General features: G+C 46.2%; 1 protein-coding gene across 1 annotated transcript in view; it reads left to right on the forward strand.

Moving 5' to 3' along the window:
• Positions 1 to 21,429, forward strand: part of ADRBK2 (adrenergic, beta, receptor kinase 2) — a 185,450-nt gene that overhangs the window by 113,707 nt on the left and 50,314 nt on the right. The window contains exons 7-11 of the mRNA XM_006890466.1: positions 1,183 to 1,234; positions 3,596 to 3,687; positions 6,545 to 6,644; positions 13,916 to 13,994; positions 16,436 to 16,566. Coding sequence (XP_006890528.1) covers positions 1,183 to 1,234; positions 3,596 to 3,687; positions 6,545 to 6,644; positions 13,916 to 13,994; positions 16,436 to 16,566 — 454 coding nt within the window. The remainder of the gene's footprint in view (positions 1 to 1,182; positions 1,235 to 3,595; positions 3,688 to 6,544; positions 6,645 to 13,915; positions 13,995 to 16,435; positions 16,567 to 21,429) is intronic.

The following is a 21,429-nucleotide window of genomic DNA, read 5'->3' on the forward strand; positions in this document are numbered from 1 at the left end:
AGTGCAACAATGAATGAATGAAAACCCAAAATCTCTGTAAATGTTCATTAAAACTAATAAAATTTAATAATAATAATAATAATAAAAAAATGATAGTGCCTGTTCTGAACTGTTGCCAAAATGCAGCCAAGGCCAGGGGTTAAGAAGCTGGCTCAGGACTGAGTTCCATCCAAGGCCTGTGTGGTGCTTTTGCTGCTGTCCCTAAAATCTTAGCTTTACCCAAATCTCAGATCAGCCTAGGTCCTATGTGATTCTAGGGGAATCCCTGTCCTGTACTAAGGATTAGTGCACTTGACTGCTAACTGGAAGGTTAGAAGTTCAAGCACAGCAGAAGAAACGCTTGGTGATCTGCTTATCAAAGGGTCACAGCTTTGCAAACTGTAACAGCCCTAACATGTGGGATCAACCATGAATCAGATCCTACCACCAGCAACAAAAGCCACATGGACCTGCTCATTCATCCTCTGCGTAAGACCAGGCTCTGGCTCAAAGGGACCCTCTGGTGGATTTCCAGGGCTGTAAATCCTGACGAGAGGACGCTGCCCACCTTTCTCCCACAGAGCCCCTGGTGGGTTCGAACTGCCGGACAAGTCTCTTCCATTTTTGGAGACCTAAATTTCCTTTCCTTAAAAGAAACTGATGTAGCAGCACAGTCCGCTCCAGGCTGCGCCACCAGAGCTCCCAGGCCCTCGAAATACGAGCAGCTCAAATTGACATGTTTGCTTTGACTGTAAAATGTACACAGCATTTCAAAGACTTGATAGAACAACAAGAATGTAGACTATCTCATTGGTAGCCTTATACTGACTGCATGTCAGCTTGGTAATATTTTGGACACTTTGGGGCTAAATTAAATATGTTATTAGAATTCAGTTACCTGTATGGCTCTTGTTATTTTTCTGTGAGACAGTGCTGCCTCTGATGAAAATGCGACCATTGCACATGACAGTTGAAGGAGCAACAGGGACTCTTTTATATGCATCGTAAAACAAAGTCAGGCTTACTGAGGAATGGTTTTTTAAAAGCTCTTATAAAGAAAACTGACTGTGCTTGAAAAAAAAAAATCAAAGCCATTTCTTTGACTTAAAGTTGCAATTGTAGTTTCGTTTCTAATACTCTATAAATCCCATTCATTCGATGTTTAAGTTGACAATCATTATTTTCTTCTTTTTTTTTTTGTAGTGACAAGTTCACTAGATTTTGTCAGTGGAAAAACGTAGAACTAAATATTCATGTAAGTATCATCCTACCCTCCTCTTAAAAAAGAAAATATTTCCTCGGGCTCAGCTGCGTGAGAAAATCCTTCATTCTGGCAAGCAGCCCCCAGGGACGGCACACTGTTGAAATAGATTCTTCTTCCATCTGTGTGCATTGAAACCCATCCTCTCGTGCCCTAATACACTTCATTTCATCCTCTTCACCCGCCTTCATACAGGAATGCACCCACTGTATTGAAGAAAGGGCATTCTAAACAGCAGTTGACCTTTTAACAGACATAGTATTAAAAACATGCACATGTGCCTAAATATCATCCCACTTGTTTGTGTCTTTGTTCGTCCTGGTCAAGTTCCTTTTCTTTTCCTTATTGCTGGAGGGAAGTCATGTGGTAAGAATGACGACTTCTCTTACAAGGCCGAGGTTTCATCTTCCTTTATATTATTTGGGGGGGGAAGCAGCCCTCGGAGCCCGACCCCTACCTTCCGTGCGTTTCAGGAGCTTCACCTCCTCACTTAGCTGTTACCGTCAGTCACTCGAGGGCAGGATCTTTATTTGTAAAGGGCACATTTCTTTGTACAGACTCTGTGACCTTTTTCTTCCCGGTTCTCCCTTCACTCAGACTTGCCACTGCGCAAAAGAAATAATCAGCTGGACTTCTTTATTTTTTAAAGTCTTTCCCTTGAATGCTACTTTTGGGAGAGAAGTCTTTTAAGCTCCTTTTCCCGTTACGCTGTTTCCTGGCAGGATTTGGAAGAAATAGGAGACAGCAGCACAAGTTTTGCAAACATCCTCATTTCACTTTGGGATCTTTCTCTTGCTTCTTTGTGAAACCTTCTGTCCTGGGAGACTGGGGACATCAGGAGTGGAACCCCTGCCTGTGAGCAGGCTGTGGGCTTGACACTCCAAAGGCTGTCCAACATTGGGGAACAACCCTCGTAAGAATGTGAGCATTAGGGAGCTCTGGTGGCCTAGTGGCAAGGCGGTGCACTGCAATCCCAGAGGTGTGTGGTTCAAATCTACCAGATGCTTTGCTGGAGAATGAGGGGCAATCTCCTCCTGTACCAGTTAGATCTGATTTGACGGTACACGTAAAAATAATACAATAAAAGTTAAAAATAAAAAACAGCACAACAATGTGAGCTTTCTTTAATTCACGGGATGCCAGACAACAGCCCAGTGTTGTTGTCTTATATCGCTAGTAAACGAGGTTCACTTTCTGTCACTCTACCATTTGATGTCATTTTTAAAACAAAAATAAAAAATCACACCTCATGGCCATGGAGTTAGAACCAACTCCCTCTCCAACACCCTCTTCAGAGGCTCTAAATTGCGTGGGAGGAGATTGCCTATTCTCCTGCCTCAGAGCAGCTGATGGATTCGAACTGCTTGCCTTTGGGTTATCAGTACAACTCCTTACTCACTAAGCCACTTAGGACATGGGGCCGTTACTGAGATATTATTGACAAGAGGATGAAGCTGAGGAATAAAACCTCTCTCTTACACCTTGGCTCTTGCTGCACGTGTACGAGACCAGCATGAGCCCTGTCCATCCGCTGAGGTTCTGGATGGAAAAGTCACGTGACCAGCATTGTCCAGGTGCCCGGGCATCTGGCTCACACTCTGCAAACACAGGTGCCTCATCATAGAGTCCTGCTGTTTAGGTGACAGGACCAGGAACTAACTGCTGGCTTGTTCCCAGAGATCAGGTTTCAGAGTAGCTGAGGCCCCTTTTCATGTGTTATTAGAATGTCTCACTCACTTGCCTCCTGTGCATACAACTAGTACTTAGAGCTTTCTTGAGGCTGTGAAAACTATTTCCCTGGGTTCCTGCTCTGCCTTCTTCCCACTTGCCTCTACTGAGTTCCTCAGTCACATTGGAGAAAGGTACTAGAAAGTTCCGCCACCCTTTGTACCCACCTATCAGCTTGAGTCATGAAGGAACATTACTGGCATAGCGGTTAAAATGCTTGGCTTTTAACCAAAAGGTCAGCAGTTTGAACCCCTGGCTGCTCCGTGAAAGATGCGGCAGTCTGCATGCGTGAAGAGTCCTGGGAGGAGCTGTTTTGTGCTGTCAAGTCCTCTGTGCCTCAGCGCGTCCCTGTGGATAACGGATCTGAGCCTTGCCCATCCTGCTCCGTTTGTACCATCAGCACCATTTCAGTCCGTCTGTCAGTCCTTCTTGCTGAGGGTCTTCCTTTCTTTCTCCACTTTTCTCAGCTTGAAGATATGGGGGGTTTTTTTGTTTTTTTTTCAAGGACTATGAAGGGTCGAGTTGCGATTTGGATAACGGTCCATATTTTGCATAAAACCAAAAGCACTTTTTAAAACATCGCTTTAATGCTGTCTCTCCTTCTCCCTTGGTGCTTTGCGTCCACAGTTGACCATGAACGACTTCAGCGTGCACAGGATTATTGGACGAGGAGGATTCGGTGAAGTGTACGGCTGCCGGAAGGCTGACACCGGGAAAATGTAAGCTTCCTGTGCGAGTTCCGTTTTCACTGGAACTATTAAGGGTTTGCATCCAAAGGACATGCCTGCGGAGAAATTGAGGAGGCCTTTGATCTTGCTCTTGAAGCAAGATGTATCTCACTGCCTTTAAGTCAGTTCCAACCTGATGACACAGTCCAAAAAGAACCACCCCCTGGAGTTTTACATCATATGTTTTAAATCATGTAGCACATCACCTACCTTGTTGTTGTTGTTGTTGTTGTTGTTGTACATTGTCAAGTCAGAACCAACTCATAGCTGACCCTCACGCAGATTTTCAGATGCTGTAAGTTGCACAGGAAGACATTGCCCATCTTTCTCCAGCAGAGCAACTGGTGGATTTGAACCGTGTGCCTTTGGGTTGGCAGTGCAACTCCTTACCGTAAGGCTCCAGAAGTGCAATCAAGTCAGTTCTAACATGTAACAACCCCATGTGCAGCAGACCAAATGTTTGCCCAACCCTGCACCTCCTCACGGTCTCCACCACGTTCAAGGTCATTGTTGCAGTCACTGGGTCAGGCCATGTTGTTGAGGGTCTTCCTCTCTCTTGCTGACTTCCCTACCCCAAGGGATATACTATGTTTCCACAGACACCCCTCCACAGCCTCATCCTCTTAGGAGAAGATTCCTTCTCATTGATTAGTTGCACAGGAGACTTTGGGGACCTGAATGATGCATGTGTAATAAGTTATGTTTCATTGGGTTTTTTCCAACCTTTACAGCTTGTGGAGACATTGAGAATATAATATCTGTCACATGATGTCACTATTGTAAATAACATCCATTTATCTCCATACACATTATTTCTCTTGTTGTTGTTGTTATGTGCTGTCGAGTCGCTTGCGACTCATAGTGACCCTATGTACAACAGCCTTAAACTCTGCTATGTCCTGTGCCAATTGCACTGTCTCTGGCACAGCCATCCTGATTACCCCAGTCACTGAATCAATCCACCTCATAGAGGGCCTTTCCCTCCTGTACTGTCCCTGCACCCTACCAAGTGTTTATTTCTCTTAGGTCTCAAAAAACAGCGAGCATGATAAATCTTCTTCTCTGTGCTCCATAGATTGTCGGACGCTTAACCAAAGCCACACAGGTAAAACATAGCCATGCCTCTACACTGGTGAATCCAAGGTCATGTTCTTTCAGGTCTCCAGGCTGCCAGTTATACATGTGTTGGCCTTACGGGCTCTGCATCAGCTAACTGCACTGGCAGCGTTAGGGGCCTGTTCAGTGACCTCTCTGCTGTCTTGCAGACAGAGCCTGAGAAAGCTTCTGCTAACCTAATGGTTCAAGGCCTGTGTACACAGCTTTCTCTGATCTGCAGTCTTAAAGGGTTTATGAGAAACCAGCTTTGCAGAAGTTAATGCTAGAAGTCACATGAAGTATTTTGGAAATTCTTTACAATAAAAAAAAAAGGAACTGTTTAAAGACCCTCTTTGTATTCTCAATATGTGGTGGTGGTGTTGTAGCTATTACATACCACTGGGTTGGAACTGACCCATAACTGACCTCACAGCAGGTTTTCAGAGACAGTAAAGCTCGTGGGAGCAGATTGTCCATCTTTCTCTCACAGAGTCACCAGTAGATTCGATCCGTGTACCTTTTCACTCTTGGCACTATTTCTTACCACTAAGTCATCAAAGCTCAGTGTCATCATGTTGTTGTTGTTGTTGTTGTTGTTGAGCACCATCAAGTCAGAACCGACCCATAGCTGACCCTCCAGCAGGTTTTCAGAGGCAGTTAATCACGCGGGAGGACACTGCCCATCCTTCTCCCGTGGAGCAGCTGGTGAGAGTCAAACTGCCTGCCTTCGAGATTGCAGCACAGCTTCTTGTCAGCCCTGTCTGTGCACATGAGAGTTCCTGAAAGTATAGATTAAAAAGGAAAAAAAAATCCAAACCACCCTCCCAAGCATGACGTCCCTCTCCAAGGACCGGTCCCTCCTTGCAACATGTCCAAACTTTGTCAGACGAAGCTTCAGAATCCTTGAATCCAAGGAGCACTCCGTCTTCACCCTCTCCAGGACAAGCCTGTTGTTCTCCTAACAGTTCATGGTATACTCAACACTCTTCTCCAGCACCACAGTTCAAAGGCGTCAATTCTCCTTCTTTCATCCCTAGTCATTGTCCAACTCTCTGATGCATAGCAAGTGATTGCAAAGACCATGACCTGTATCAGACGCACCTTAGTCTCCAGACTGACATCATTGTTCTTCAGTACTTTGGAGAGGTCTCTTAACAGCAGACTTTCCCGACGCAATACATCTTTTAATGTCCCGGCTGCAGGTGCTGAGAGTGTTGACTGTGGACCAAAGCAAACTAAAGCTGTGAACAATCTCAATCTCTTCCCCATCCATCATGTTGTATTAATACCCCTCCAGCACACGCAGTGTGCAGCAGCAGTGTATAAAAACATGATTTCATGGAATTTATTTCTTTCCCCACGTTTGTACACTACTCAACTTGGACTTCTCCGTGTGTAATGATAGATACACTGGCTTCATTTTTTCCCGTCTTCTTGCTGGTATGTGCTGCTGAGTGGGAACCGGTTCATAACTGACCCTCCATCGGGTTTTCAGGGCGGAGTAAACTGCCCAGCTTTCTCCCGAGGTGCATCTGGCAGATTTGAACCGTGTGCCTTTGGGTTGGCAGCATAACTCCTTACCACTAAGCCACCAGAGCTAGGCCTGCAGAGAATAAAACCATCTTCCTGCTGGCATTTTGCCCCTTTTCAGGATTGTTGAGTCTGCGGGAGCCCTGTCCCACCTGAGGGGTGCTGTGGAAATGAGTCGAGATCTCTGTGCAATGTAGATTTCCGACGTCCTTTGTGTTTTCAGGTATGCCATGAAATGCTTAGACAAGAAGAGGATCAAGATGAAGCAAGGGGAAACCTTGGCCTTAAACGAGAGGATCATGCTGTCCCTTGTCAGTACCGGAGTAAGTATTCCTCTCTAAGCTCTGCCTTTCTGTCGTTATAGAGGAGAACGATTTCCTTAAATAGCTAAGCAGCTCCTTCCAACTGATTACTGTCTGATTGCCATTTTACAGACTACAGGCCCAATATTTTTTGGCTTTAACCTAAACACAGGCTGTGTTATGGCTTACGCTTGTCTTGCATTCAAGCTGGTGGCCTAGTGGGTAAGGAGTCTCCTTACCAACTCAAAGGCTGGGGGGTTTGAATCCACCGACTGCTCCACGGGAGAAGGATAGGCAGTCTCCTCCTGTGTATTTTACAGCCTCCAAAAACCCACTTGAGGGTCAGTTGTGAGTGGACAGCCACTCAGAGCCGCCTAACAAAAGGGCTAGTTTTCATTGAAACAAACAAATGACAGTTTAGCTAAACTATTACAAGCCATGCCTTCAGTTGTGGTTGTGGAGAAAAGGATTGAATGTACTTACTGTGGACTGCCCGGAGAACAAACAGGTCTGTCCTGGAGAGGCTCAAGTCAGGTTCCTCCTAGGAGGCAAGGATTTTGAAGCTCCATCTCACATAATTTGGGTATGTTGCAAGGAGGGACCAGCCCTTGGAGAAGGACATCGTGTTTGGGTGGGTGGAGAGACAGCAGAGGAGAGAAAGACCCTGGATAAGATGGCTTGACACAGTAACTGGGATAATTGGGTTAGGTGTGTCGGAGACAGTGAGATTGGCCCAGAATAGGGCAAGGTTCAAAGCAATAGTACATAGGGTTGGGTTACTTTGAGTCACAGGTGACTTATGGTACGTAACAACTACAACAACACAAATATAATCTTTGGCAGCCTAGTGGGTAAGGAGTTGCACTACCAGCCCCCAAAACGAGTGGTTCAAATCTACCAGCTTCTCTGAGGAAGAAAGATGGGTGGTTTATAGCCTCTGAAGACCCACTGGTCTTCACCAATGACAGTTCTGTCTTGATGGCAATGAACAGCTTAACAGATAAAAGTGGACCAGCACTCCCCTGGTGGCCCACAGAGAGTTGTGTTTGTCATCTAAAGGCTGCCTGTCTCCAGTGGTTTGGATTTACCATCTGCTCCCAAGGTGAACTACAGCCGGTCTCTAGACTCTCAATGCCCCATTGCAATTTCCAGCCTCATTTCCTCATCAGTGGTCCCTGTGAATTAGAAGTGTTTTGACAGCTGTGAGTTTGACTTAGCTGATAAAGAACCTGGTGGTGAAGTAGGTTTAGTATTGGCTCCTACCCAAAAGGGTGGCAGTTAAAGCTCTCCAGCCCCCTCCATGGACGGAGGATGGACAGTCACCTCCCATCAAGATTCACAGCCTCGAAAACCCAGTGGAGCATTGATGTAAGTTGGAACAGTGATTGCATGATTGTTGTTTGTTGTTGTTATGTGCTGTCGAGTTGTTTGCGACTCATAGCGACCCTATGTACAACAGCCCTAAACCTGCTCTATCCTGTGCCAATCGCACTGCCTCTGTCTGACACACCCATCCCAATTACCCAGTCACTGAATCAATCCACCTCATAGAGGGTCTTCCCCTCCTGTGATGTCCCTCCACACTACCAAGCATGCTGTCCCTCTCCAAGGACCTGTCTCTCCTTACAACATGTCCAAAGTATGTTAGACGGAGCCCCAGAATCCTTGCCTCCAAGGTTCATCTCTCCACGATGAATCTGTTTGTGTTCTTGGCAGTCCATGGTACATTCAATACTCTTCTCCAGCACCACAGCTCAAAGGCATCAATTCTTCTTCTGTCCTCCCTAGTCATTGTCCAACTCTCTTGCATGATAAAAAAGAAAAATTCTATGAAAAATACGTTCTGGTTACATGCATGTCTTCTGACTTAAGGACAGCAAAGATTCCAAGTACTAGTTCTCCTGGTGGTTAAAAGCTGGTGTGGGAGATTCCAGAATGAAAGTTGCATAGTGGAGTGTACTCGGGGCTTGGGGGTTGTATACCAGTGAAGGAATTTTTCTTTTACTTTTCAAAGAGAGGAGCAGGTTTTCAGAGGCTGTAGAGCACGTGGGAGAAGATTGCAGTTAGTGGATTCCAACTACTAGGGACACCACCTTCAAGTAAGAAACACAGCTCACTATGGATTAAGCTACCGCAACAGGGTTTTAAATAAAATTGACATTGTTTAAATAAATTGTCATTGTTTTTGCAAAACAAAGGCTTGATATTTTTTATATTGTGAGTGATCCTCAGTGGTTGCTGTGATGCTAAACACTGTGACACTGATGTGTCTTATACGATAATGGTCACCCATGGTGGACAGCGTTTGGTGGAGCTCCCCGATTAAAACAAGCTTGGAAGCAGGAGTGGCATCCACTTCTGAAATAGCTTGCCTCCGGAAACTCTATCAACTTGGAGAAATGGTGAAAGTTATAAAAGCGTTCAGGTCTTTCATTCATAGGGTCGCTGTGAGTTGCCTGTGACTCAACGACACTTAACGACACAGCAATCCTCATTTAAACTGAAACCTTTAAATCGGCCTATTTCAACACAGTTTCTTAGGATGCTGGCATAAAACAGAATCTTCGTTTTCTTTTTAATGGAAGGGGGCTTTTTTGGAGGGGGATATTTTTCAATCTTCTTCCCTTCCTCCTCCCTCCCCCCTCACCCTGTACAAAAAGAGAACCAGCAAGAACCACATTCCTCGTTTCAGTCTGTAATTCCTGGGTGCTAACCGGAAAAATGTCAGAGGTGTGGTAAGGTCAGCACAGGATAGGGTAGAGTTCAGATCCGCCGTTTATAGACTCACTAGGAGTCGCAGTCAACTTGATGGCACCTAATAATGAAAACAGCCAAAAGAGCAGGGCTTCCGGTGGCGCCGGGCATAGGATGCTGCACTGATAACCCACAGAGAGTGCCTTTCTGTCAGTTCAAAGCCACCAGCAGCTCTGAAGGGGAAGGATGGGCCACCTCTTCCCTCACAACTTCCAGCCTCTGAGAAGCTGCTGGAGAGTCAGCTAGGACTATTCTGACTCGACAGCAATGAGTGAGTGTGAACCTAAAGGGAACGTGTTCGAGACCCAGGACACGTGTTTCCACGGCTGGGGAGACAGCGCCCAGCTCCATTCAGGAGGTCATTTAGTGTTGATCAAGGGTGTTAGTCGTCCGTGCCTTGAACCTGTCGGCTGCCCAGAGTATGCCAGCGGTCCTCCCTTCCGTGAGGGACCCCTAGACTTTGGTCACTGTTCTTCGATTGCGATGTGGAGCGGAGGAAGGAACTGATGTGCAGAGCCCTCCCGGAATGTCCTGGGCCTGGCGACTTGTGCTGGCTCCTGGAAGAACAGTCCCACAGTGTGGGGAGAACCTGGGGCAGGACATGCCACCAAGTGACCCTCTGAAGTCGGACATGCCAAAGTTCCTGCCTGTCCTGAGCCTGGAAAGGCTGAAGTGTTGAAATAAGAGCGGCAGAATTGGGCCTTTAAGCAATGAACTACACAAAATAAAGCCAGAGAGGCGGAAGGGCAGACTGGAGCCAGATCAGCCACCCCCAGGGAACTTTTTGGGCCAATAAAGAGGTTTGAATTTTTGTTTGGGGTGTTTTTTGTTTGTTTGTTTTTTGGGGTTTTTTTAAATCTTGAGAGCAGTTGGAAACAAGTTGTTGTTGTTGATGTTGTTATGTACCGTCGAGTCACTTGCGACTCATAGCGACCCTATGTACAACAGCCCTAAACTCCGCTCTGTCCTGTGCCAATCGCACTGTCTCTGACACTCCCATCCCAATTATCCCAGTCACTGAATCAATCCACCTCATAGAGGGCCTTCCCCTCCTGCACCTGCCCTCCACCCTCCCAAGCATGTTGTCCCTCTCTAAGGACCGGTCTCTCCTCACAACATGTCCAAAGTATGTTAGACGGAGCCTCAGAATCCTTGCCTCCAAGGAGCCATGCGGTTTAACCCTTTCCAGGACAAATCTGTTTGTTTTCCTAGCAGTCTATGGTATTCTCAATACTCTTCTCCAGCACCACAGCTCAAAGGCATCAATTCTCCTTCTATCCTCCTTGGTCATTGTCCAACTCTCTGATGCATAATAAGTGATTGCGAAGACCATGGCCTGTATCAGGCGCACCTTAGTCTCCAGAGAGACACCATTGCTCTTCAGCACTTTGGAGAGGTCCCTAACAGCAGACTTTCCCATGGCAATGCGCCTTTCAATTTCCTGGCTGCTGGTGCCAAGACTGTTGACTATGGAGCCAAACAAACTAAAGCTGTGTACAATCTCAATCTCTTCACCATCCATCCTGATGCTGCCAATTGGTCCAGTGGTGAAAATCTTTGTCTTCTTGACATTGAGCCTCAATCCATATTGTAGGCTGCGGTCCTTGACACTCTGCAGCAGGCACTTCAGGTCCTCTTCAGTTTAAGCAAGCAGGGTTGTGTCATCCGCATAACGCAGATTGTTGATAAATCATCCACCAATCTTGACCCCACATTGGAAACAAGGAAGTCTGTTAGTTAGTGAGATGGGATGTTAAGCTTCGCAGTTTGCAAAGATTTTTTTACTACAATTAGGTGACAAAGGGACTATTTCCTGGGTCCCCTTTCATCACAGCTTTATAAAGAGTTTCTTTAAAAACAACAATAACAAAAGCAGGTCATTCTGCTTAGTTAGTGTGTTGTTATCTGCTGTCTGGTGTCCTCTGTACCTCACTGTGACCCTGTGAGCGACAGGTCTGAACCTTGCCCTGTCCTGTGCCCTCTGCACCATCTCTCACAGGCTTTTTGACTAGTAGCATCCAAGAATTACAGAACGAAGCGAGGCCTGTCGTTCTGACTGGCTCTTTTTTTATAGAGGAGTTGGGAGGGTGGAAGGAATAAGGGAAGACGAGAGCACTCAGTTGAAGATTGAAGAGTAAATATGCTCGAGCCTGTTGTCACAGTCACGCTGTCACTCCATCTCATTGAGGGGCTTCCTCTCTTTCTCCGACCCTCCACCTTTCCCACCATGCTGTCCTTTCGCAAGGCCTGTTCCCTCCTGGCAGCACGTCTGAGGTACATGAGGTGAATGTTCACTATTCTTGCCTCCACAGGGCACCTTTGTGGTTCTTTCTCCAAGCCAGCCTCGTTGGTCCTTTCAGCAGTCCATGGGGGAGTCAGTCAGTCCCCTTCTCCGGCATCACAATCCAAAGGCATCAATCCTTCTCCTGTCTTCCTTAGTCATTGCCTGGGGAGAAACTCAAAGAAGACAGTTCTTTCCCTGAGCGTCGTTTAAGAATTGGTTGCCAAAAATCCACTAACTCCCGTTGACCCGCGATTGGTCGTTCAGGCTGGACCACTTGAACCCGTTGGTCTTGTTAATGCACAGCTCGGTCTGGAGCAGCTGGGTGGGGCGCGGCCCGGTGGGGAGCTGCTCGTTTCCAGGACTCCACGTGGCACCTACGGGTTGGAGGGGGGCTCCCTGTGCTCAGCACCTGGAGGGACGAGGAGAGTGGACAGCGTTAACCAGGTGGTCCCTTACCACACACATTTTACCCCGCTGTGGAAACTCCCCTTTGTCAGTAACGTGAACATGACGAGAAGAACTCACGAAAGGTCAAGAGACTTGAGTTTTGAGTCCTGATCCGCGACCACATTTCCTAGTCACCTCAGACTGTTCATTTCCCTTTTTTGCAAACCTAAGTTCCCTTTCCTTAAAATAAAGGAGTTGACCACAGAATTTTTACTTTTTTATTTTTTTAATAAGCTTGTCCTGACCAGACAAGCGTACGACTCTAGATCTCAACTGCAAGTCTCATCTAATAAAAGACTTCCACATACAGGTCTCTATAGAAACGGCATACCCCCTGGGACGTCTGCCGTGGTGGTGGTGGTGGTGGTGGTGGTGGTGGTGGTGGTAGTGGTGGTGACATGAGGCATTTGACAACTCAAGTAGAGAAAGACTGTGCCTTTACTAAGTCTTGGGTTCTCTTCTATCAGTGGGTCTCCTCAGACTAGGAACAGAGACAGTCAGGCAGCCCCGTGCAGCAGGGCTGTGGCCTCCTGGAGCAGAACGAGGCCGGCCATCTTCACGGGCTGAAAAGGGACGGCCTCTTGAAGCACAAGTCGGTTCCAAGTAAGACAGTGTTCATCAGGGAGATAATAGAGCTTATAACGGCAAAGAGCCTGCACCCTCTTTTGGCCAAAGGCAAAAATGAATGTTGAAATCGGCAAGCACTCACACTGTTGCGTGAGATTCTGAATCGTGGAGTTAACTCTAACACATACAAGTCACCAGCGACAGACTGGACCGGCCCTGCGTGACTATGTGGTGAGGGAGAGTCGACCGCAGTGGCTTCGTCTGACGGAGTAGCACTGCCCCCTGCAAAACTCTATTACCTTTTCCTATACATGTTCCATCTTTGTCTTTCTTAGAGAATATCTTAACCGTTCCTGGCTGTTTACATTCCATGTGAACTTTAGAATCCAGTGTCCATTTTCATTAAGAATCCGTGGTGTCTACAGATGAACTATGGGAAATTGGAATCACTGCATTCAGAGAGGGTGAGGACGGCCCGGCCCAGAACAGGGTTCTGATCTGTTGGTTACAGGGTCGCCGTGGGTCATCCTTGACCTGACGGCCCCTTAACATCAACAACAGTTGAGTTGTCCAGCCCTTGACTGTCGGACATTTTTCCAAACAGAAGATTTTTTTCCTTTCTTATTTTAAATTTATTTTAATGAAAGTTTATAGAGACTTTGGCTTTCCATTCATTCATTGTTGCACATACTTGTTTCTCATTCAATTGTTCAAACATATTTTGGTTTATAACATTGGTTATGATTGATCTATGTAATTAATTAATTGCACTGTCTGATCAGGCCCCTACTGATTACTGCCTTTCCCTTCACCCAAGTTATTTCTTCATCTTTCACTCCTCTGTCCTTCCCTCCCCCTCCCTGGGCAACATGAAAAAAGAATTCACAAAAGGCTGCACAGCATGGCTGTGCTTAGAAGAGGTGAGGCTAGCTAAGTGTGATAAGTTAGTCACCACAGGGCTGTTATGGTTTTGTTGCGATACGCTGTCGGTTCAGAACCAGCTCATAGCTGACCCTCCGACAGGGTTTTAGAGGCTGTAAATCTCATGGGAGGAGATGGTCCATCTTTGAACTGCATGCCTGTGGGTCCGCGGTGCAGTTCCTTACTGCTGGCTGGGCCACCAGAGCTCCCTCATACAGGACTCGGGCTCTGCTCTGAAGAATAAGGCGAAGGTTACACAGCGACCGTCAAATGAGGAAAGCTTTCCCCCTGCCTTACACCTTTCCTTTCTTTTCTCTAGGATTGTCCTTTCATCGTGTGCATGACTTATGCTTTCCACACGCCCGACAAGCTCTGCTTCATCCTGGACCTCATGAACGGTAAGGAAGTCTGAATTCACAGGAAGCCCCTGCCGTGAAGGCCCACCTCAGGCCACATGCATCCTGGCACACCGAGTGGGAATCCGGGCCTTTCCCGTGACTGCATCCCCGTGAAGTTTGGTGAAACCCTTTTCTCGCTCGTTTTCAGCTTAAATTTATTTTACACTGTTGAGTGTGGTTCCCTCTGGCCCTCCTTGGCCTCTGCCCGGGAATGTGCATTTGCTATAAAAATTTTTTCATAGCAGACTCACAGTGAAACTTGATTTTCTGGAAATGGTAGCTAACCTGGTTCTTTTCACCAGCTTGTTCCCTGACCTTCAGCACAGAGATAATACATCACAGGACGAACAGAGGCCAAAGGTAGTTGATTTTAAGTCTCATTGAGTCAGAACTGATTCGTACCTGACCCTCCAGCAGGATTTCAGAGGCTGTAAGTCACATGGGAGGAGACTGCCCGTCTTTCTCCCATGAATCAGCTGCAGGATGTGAACCTCGTGTCTCTGGGTTGGCAGTGCAGCTCCTTACCACTCGGCCAAAGGTAGACAGGTATGAAAAAGCCAGCGTGAAAGGATTGCTCATAGCTCCACAGAGGTTAGGACAACGTCTGCACTGTCTATGCCTGCGGAACTGATTCTCACCCATGAACTTGACCTGAGACACACTTGGAAATTTTCACCCAGGAAACTCATTTGATACAAGAAAACATATTAAGAAAATGTAGTAAGAGTCCTGTGTGGCACACTGATTAACAGTTGGGCTGTTAACCAAAAGATCGAGGGTCCAAATCCACCAGCCTGTCCAGTGGAGATACGAAGCGGGAGTGGCATCCACTCTGTAAATAACACGCCTCTGGAAACTTTATGAACTTTGATAAGTGTTGGTAGTTATAGAAAGGCTTCAGGCCTTTTGTTGATAGGGTCACTCGACTCAAAGGCAATCAACAACAACATCATCCGCTGGGAAAAAATGTAGCAGGGTGTTTTCATAAAGTCTTCGGTCTTGATTGTATGAAAGGAAAGATACCTGTAACAGCTTGGTCAATACTTGAACCAACATGGACTTTTTCCAAGCTTCTCCCTTATCACAACAGTCTTCTCCCGTGCGATTTACAACCTCTGAAAACCCACTGGAGGGTCAGCTAGGAGTTGGCTCCAACTTGATGAAGATGAACAACAAGCCAGGTCATGCATCCACTGGATTTTTTCTTATAACTTGAGATAATATGATTAGGCTGTTTTCCCAACGTTTTCTCAGGTGAAACTTCAAACAGGTGGTCGCATTGAAAGAATATTTCCTGGAACATCTGAACACTCACCACTTTGATTCTACCGGTTGCCCTTTTCATTGCATGGGATACATCAGATTTCTGCTCTTGTGATTGATGTCGTTTTCTGTCCAATGAGCCAATTGATAAGTCGTCCACTGGATTAATATGCTGTTGGATTGATTCACTTATTGGACAGTAACCAAAGCGGATTAACTCAGTTATCCTGTGATAAACGACCAGGAGTGTTATCAACCTGAGGCCAGGGGGTGGCTCTCTTCTCTTAGTTCAGGCAGAGTTTTTGTCATTTTAAAAAATAATATTTAGATTATATTATAAATATTATTATATTATATCATACTATAAATTTTATAATATTTAAAAAAATTTTTGTACATTTTGTGTCCCCTCCTTCTCCAGCCATCCCTGCAATGCACCTCTTGTTCTAGATTATTGCCATACGTATAATGCCTAATCATATATTCCTTTTGGACAGTTCTTCCCCTCATCTGTTCTAATGTAGTGTTCATTATCTCTCCACTCTTTTCCCTCTCTCTCCTCAGCCCCTTCATGTCTGTCCTATTTTATACCAGTGACACTATGCAGTATTTGACCTTTTGTGACTGAGATATTTCACTCAGCATAATGTCCTCCAGGCTCCCCTATGTCGTGCAATGTTTTATGAGTTCATTGTTTTTCGGTGCGATGTAATATTCCATTGTGTGAATATACCATCATTTTTCTGTCTGTTCGTTTGTGGATAGGCACTTGGGTTGCTTTCATTTCTTTGTTATTGTGAATAACATAGCAATAAACATGGATATGCATACACGGGTGTTTGCCTCGCGGCTCTGGTTTCTCTAGGGTATAATCCCAGTAGTAAAATTGTGGATCAAGTGGTGTTGTTCTTTCTAGCTTTTTGAGAAAGCACCAGACCGCCCTCCATAGTGGCTGTACCATTTTACGTTCCCACCAGCAGTAAGTAAGGGTTCTAGTCTCTTGCCAGCATTTGTTGTTTGCTGCCCTGTTGAACTTCGCTATTGTTGCTGGGGGTGAGATGCCTCCTCTTCTCTGTGTTCTTGGAAGCACAGTTCGCCTGCTTCTCCTGGGGCTGGTCTCTCTGGGATGGCAGTGGGACCGGCTTCTGAGCCGGCGGCGTCTGTCCCTCTGGTTTCAGGCGGCGACTTGCACTACCACCTCTCACAGCATGGTGTGTTCTCGGAGAAGGAGATGCGCTTTTACGCCACCGAGATCATCTTGGGGCTGGAGCACATGCACAACCGCTTCGTTGTGTACCGAGACTTGAAGGTAAGACGCGCTCACCCGCACGCACCTTTAGTTAACTGTGGTCGTGCTCCCTCCCGGCGTCCTTCACGTCCTCTGAGCCCTCATCTCGGCCCCAAGAGGCCATTAGATCTGTGTGAGGACAGTCTCCTCTCAGACTGTCCCTGAGGGCGCAGGACCCTTGCCTGTCCTGTTTCTCTTAGGTGCCATCAAGTCAGCTGCAGCCCGCAGCAACCCCACGGGCAGCAGAAGGAATCCAGTGCCACATGCATGGTCTCTGCTGCCCTTAAGCCCATCCTAGCGATCATTAGAACTCCATGACATATAACAGCACCCGGGGCAGCACACACACACCATAGCAACTTTTAATAAAATCACGCGCACACACACATGTTGTTGTTAGGTGCCGTCACATGGGGACTGACTCATAGCTGACCCTCCAGCAGGTTATCAGAAGCTGTAAATCCTATGGGAGTAGTAGATTGTCCATCTTTCTTCCTCAGAGCGGCTGATGGATTTGAACCATTTGCCTTTGGGTTGGCAGCACAATGCTGAACTTGCCCATTAGGCCTCCAGAGCGCATATGTATATATGTCTCCATGTTTGTGTGTGTGTGTGTGTGTGTGTGTGTGTGTATATATATATATATTTGTGTGTGTGTGTGTGTGTGTGAAACATTCTTCTAGGTGGTGTAACCCTGGTCTGTCCACTTGCTGTACAGAGGTAACTAGTGGTTGCTGTGAAGCCGAATACTGTGACACTGATGTGTTAAATGTGATAATGGTTACCCATTGTGAACAGTGTTTGGTGGAGCTCCCCAATTAAAACAAGCTTGGAAGCAGGAGTGACATCCACTTCCAAAATAGCTTGCCTCCGGAAACTCTATGATCTTGGAGAAATGATGAAAGTTATACAAGTGTTCAGGTCTTTCACTCATAGGGTCGCTTAACAACAACAACAACAACAACAACGTGTGTGTGTGTGTATGTGTGTGTGTAGAGAGAGAGATACAAACATGTAGAGATAGATAGATATAGATAGAGAGAAAGAGAGAGAGATAGGTAGGTAATGGTGATTTCAGTGAAGATTTATAAGATTGGTTTCCCATTCACTTTTTATTTCAGAACATCAGTTATTATACCCACAGTATAACTTCACTTTTCCCACCTCCTCCCTGTGGCTTTCATTTCCACCAATCCTCCTACCACTTCTTGTCTCTAGGACTTTATCCTTGGGAAGATGTTGCAGCTGTTGCTCCGTGCCATGGAGTCGACACAACTCATAGCTACTTTATGAATGAATCTGAGCCCTGTCCTGTCCTGTGCCGTCCTCACCGTCCCTGATAACACTCGAGCCCATTGCTGCAGTCACTATATCAATCCATCTTGTTGAGAGTATATCGCAGGAGAGTTTGGGGTGCCACTCATTTTATAATTCATTATAGTTCATTTAATGTCCACTGGGTGACAGATTCGGCCTCAGCTTGGAGTTAGAATTGGGGATGTCCACCTCCGAGCAGGAAAGAAGCAGGCATTTTACGCAGGGCCGAGCCGCGTCTCCTTCCACTCTGTACACTTATATGTTCGCCGTGAGTCGGAGCTCACTCTGAAGCTTCCTCACAACAGCTCCAGTTGGTGGTTGAAGACATAGATTAGTGTAGACCCAACTTCCCTGAAGCAGGACAGCGAGGGGATGAGCGCTGATCAGCCTGCAGTGTTTTCCCAACATCCACCCTCAGTGTCGTTTTATATTGGTTTTGTTTTGTTTATTTTATATTTTTTAAATTAATTTTAATGAACATTTACAGAGATTTTGGATTTTCACTCATTCATTGTTGCTTGTATTAAGACCTTAAAAATCTTCAATAGATTTTTCAGAGCTTCAAACTATCGGGTCCCAGAGGCTGCACTTGAATTCTTATCCCTGTTTTCTTTCAAGGCGGCTAGAATTGAAAATGCTCTTTGGGATTTTCTATTCCAGAGTGTAGGGTTGGCCCAGCGTGCTGCGTTATGGAGGGTGGTGGGCTGGCTCTGTACCTCTGGGTGATGCCCACCTAACTGTGATTGCCACTTGGAGATTAAAAACAAACAAATAAAAAACAAACAAACAAAAACACCAAAAAACAACAAACCCAAATAAAAATAGCTCATTGCCAACTCAAAACTGACCTTCCACTGATTTTCCAAGGCTGTAAATTAGACAGGGAAGAGATTGTCTGTCTTCACCAGAGAACATGAATTCATGTTCAAAATCAATGCTAGTCAGAGAGATGCCAATCAGAACCACACTGAGTCACCACCTCACCCCAGCAGCGGCAGCACAGTTTAACAGGAAAGCAAGTGAAAAATGTTAGCGAAGATGCAGAGAGACTGGCGTTCTGTACTTGCTGCTGGGACGGACTGTAAAATGGCCCAACCACTCTGGAAGGCAGCTTGACATTTTCTCAAAAAAGCTGACCCTAAACGGCTGTTGCACTGCTGGGACCATCCCCTAAGGAAATCAGGACTGAGCCACAGAGATAATGTCCACGTGTGTTCATAGTATCACTAGTTACAATAGCAAGAAAATAGAAAACAAGCCAAATACCAGAGAACAAATGAAAGAAAACTGTGATGCAGCCACACAGTGGAATACTACGCAGCACTAAAGAACAACAGAGAACTCATAAAGTACGATAGCATGAGAGAGTCTAAAGAGCGTCATCTTGAGTGAAAGAACTCAGTCAGAAGGGGACAAATACTGCATAAGATTGCTACTGTGAAAAGAGGAGGGTGGTAACTGAGGGGTGAGGGAGGAAGGGAAGAATAGAAATGTAATGGGTTGACCAAGGACAAGGTCAAGGGAAGATCAGCCTGGACAGAATTGAGATGAAGATAATACAGCTATTGCAATTAGCAAACGGGCACAGATCTGTATAACTGTTTAAAAGGGAAAGGGGAGAAGGGGTGTGGAAGAAAGATGAACTTACAGGAGAGATTAGTGAGGGGGTGGGGAGTGTCAGGATGGGTAAGGAACTGTGGGGTCTTGAGGGAATGGGAAGAGAGATGAGATCAAGAGAATGAATCATATGAACACAAATATGCCACCAGAGTTCCCTACTTGAAGACAGAGATAGAGAAGAGATCATAACTTACAGAAGTGATTATGCAGTTAGCTGTGTACTTACTGATAAGGAAAAAAAACCTTACAGACATTTCCCATTAGGGTAAGAAGAACTCCCAGCATGTGTCTCAGATTCCCACTGCCTCAGAATCCTTCTCAAATGATCCCACAGATTCCATGCCTTGCTGTGTGGAAGAGAATGCCTAAGATTCCTCAGTTAGATTTCCTCTATTAGATGTGTCTCCGCATCTAAAAACTCATTCTCAAGTTTCTGAGCATAGTAGAGAGTACCTTTTTAATCATAAAATGATCCATAATCCCGAAAGGTTTTCTAGAATTGTGAGGAATTACCCCGCCCCCTGCCCCCCGTTTGCCTGTGAGCATCAAAGAAAAAAAAAAAGTAACGTTCTGGAACTAGAACTAATTAGATACTGGTTAGCTCATGACATTTTCTTTCCTCTTGTGAGTTTTGCAGAAGGAACGACTTGATAAGAGGCGCACTGAGCACTATTGTAATCCATCCTCATTTCCATCCATAACCAGTGTCTAATCATTTTTATGCCGTGTTTTTGTTGTCTAAGCTATTTAGTGGCTACTGGTATTATCCAATTTCTATCCCAACTTAATTTTGTCACTCATGACTATTCATGCTTCAGTTTTATAATAGCATGCCATTATTTTTATTCCAAGCAAAACAATAGTCGCTCTCCAGCAGAACAGCATCGTTAAGACGGCAGTAATTCAGTGTTTGCCAGGGAGGGGAGCCTCGCTTTCCAGGATCCTGCCACTAAATCTAATCGAAGCAGACCCGCCTCGCATTCCCAATTGCATTTGGTCATCTTGTCGGGGCCCCAGTGGGTTATGCGCTAACGAGCGGAAATGACTTTAATGGAGTGAGTGTGGGCTTTGTTCTCAGGTCAGCCCTCCAGCACCCCTCTCTGCTCTGTGCCTCCCCAGCCTTCTGTTCAGCAACCAAGAAACTGGGGACCCCCCTCCCCAGGAGGAGAGACACACGACCCCCTGCTTGGTGTTTCTCATACTGTGATCATGCAGAGCCTTGCTACCTCCCTGTGTCCCAGCTTCTGATGTTGAGACCCTTTGATCCCTGTTGTTACCACCTTCCTGCTGCAGCTAACATCAGCGATAGTGACATCTCTGTCAGCATCATATACTAATCGGATGTGATTCTGTTAAATCGCGCTTAATGTCAGAGGAGAGCTCTTGCAGCCTGGTCTGTGGGAAGTGGTGCTGCAAACCCTGGTGGTTCGAATCCACCTGCTTCTCGTCAGGAGAAAGATGAGCAGATTTACGGCCTCAGAAACCCACCTAGAGGGTCAGCTCTGAGTTGATTTCAGCTCCCCAGCGCTGAGGTTTGGAGAATGTTAAGCAGACTTCTGAAGGTAAATGATGAGTAAATCTCCAGTCTCCATGGTAAGACAGTGTGTCATGTGTCATGTGTCAGACAACTACTTGAGGTCAGCAGTTCAAATCCACTTAGCCATGCTTCAGGAGAAAGTCAGGCAGCCTCTTCCTGCACAGAGAGAGCCTTGGAAACCAGACAGGACAGTCCTCTGCTCTGTAGCATCTCTGTGAAGTGGAATCAGCACGAAAGACAGTGGGCTTGGTTTGTACAGGGTTTGAATGGTGCGGATGATTCATGGGCCGGGCTGTGAGCCAGATATTGAAGGTTTTCATTTACCTGGAGGTCCCCCGGAAGAAAGGCCCTCCAGCTCAGTGGAGGTCCCCCGGGAGAAAGGCCCTCCAGCTCAGTGGAGGTCCCCCGGG

The sequence above is a fragment of the Elephantulus edwardii genome, unplaced genomic scaffold (genome assembly GCF_000299155.1).
Source record: "Elephantulus edwardii isolate Elephantulus edwardi_28Jun2011 unplaced genomic scaffold, EleEdw1.0 scaffold00089, whole genome shotgun sequence".
In the NCBI taxonomy this organism is placed as follows: Eukaryota; Metazoa; Chordata; class Mammalia; order Macroscelidea; family Macroscelididae; genus Elephantulus; species Elephantulus edwardii.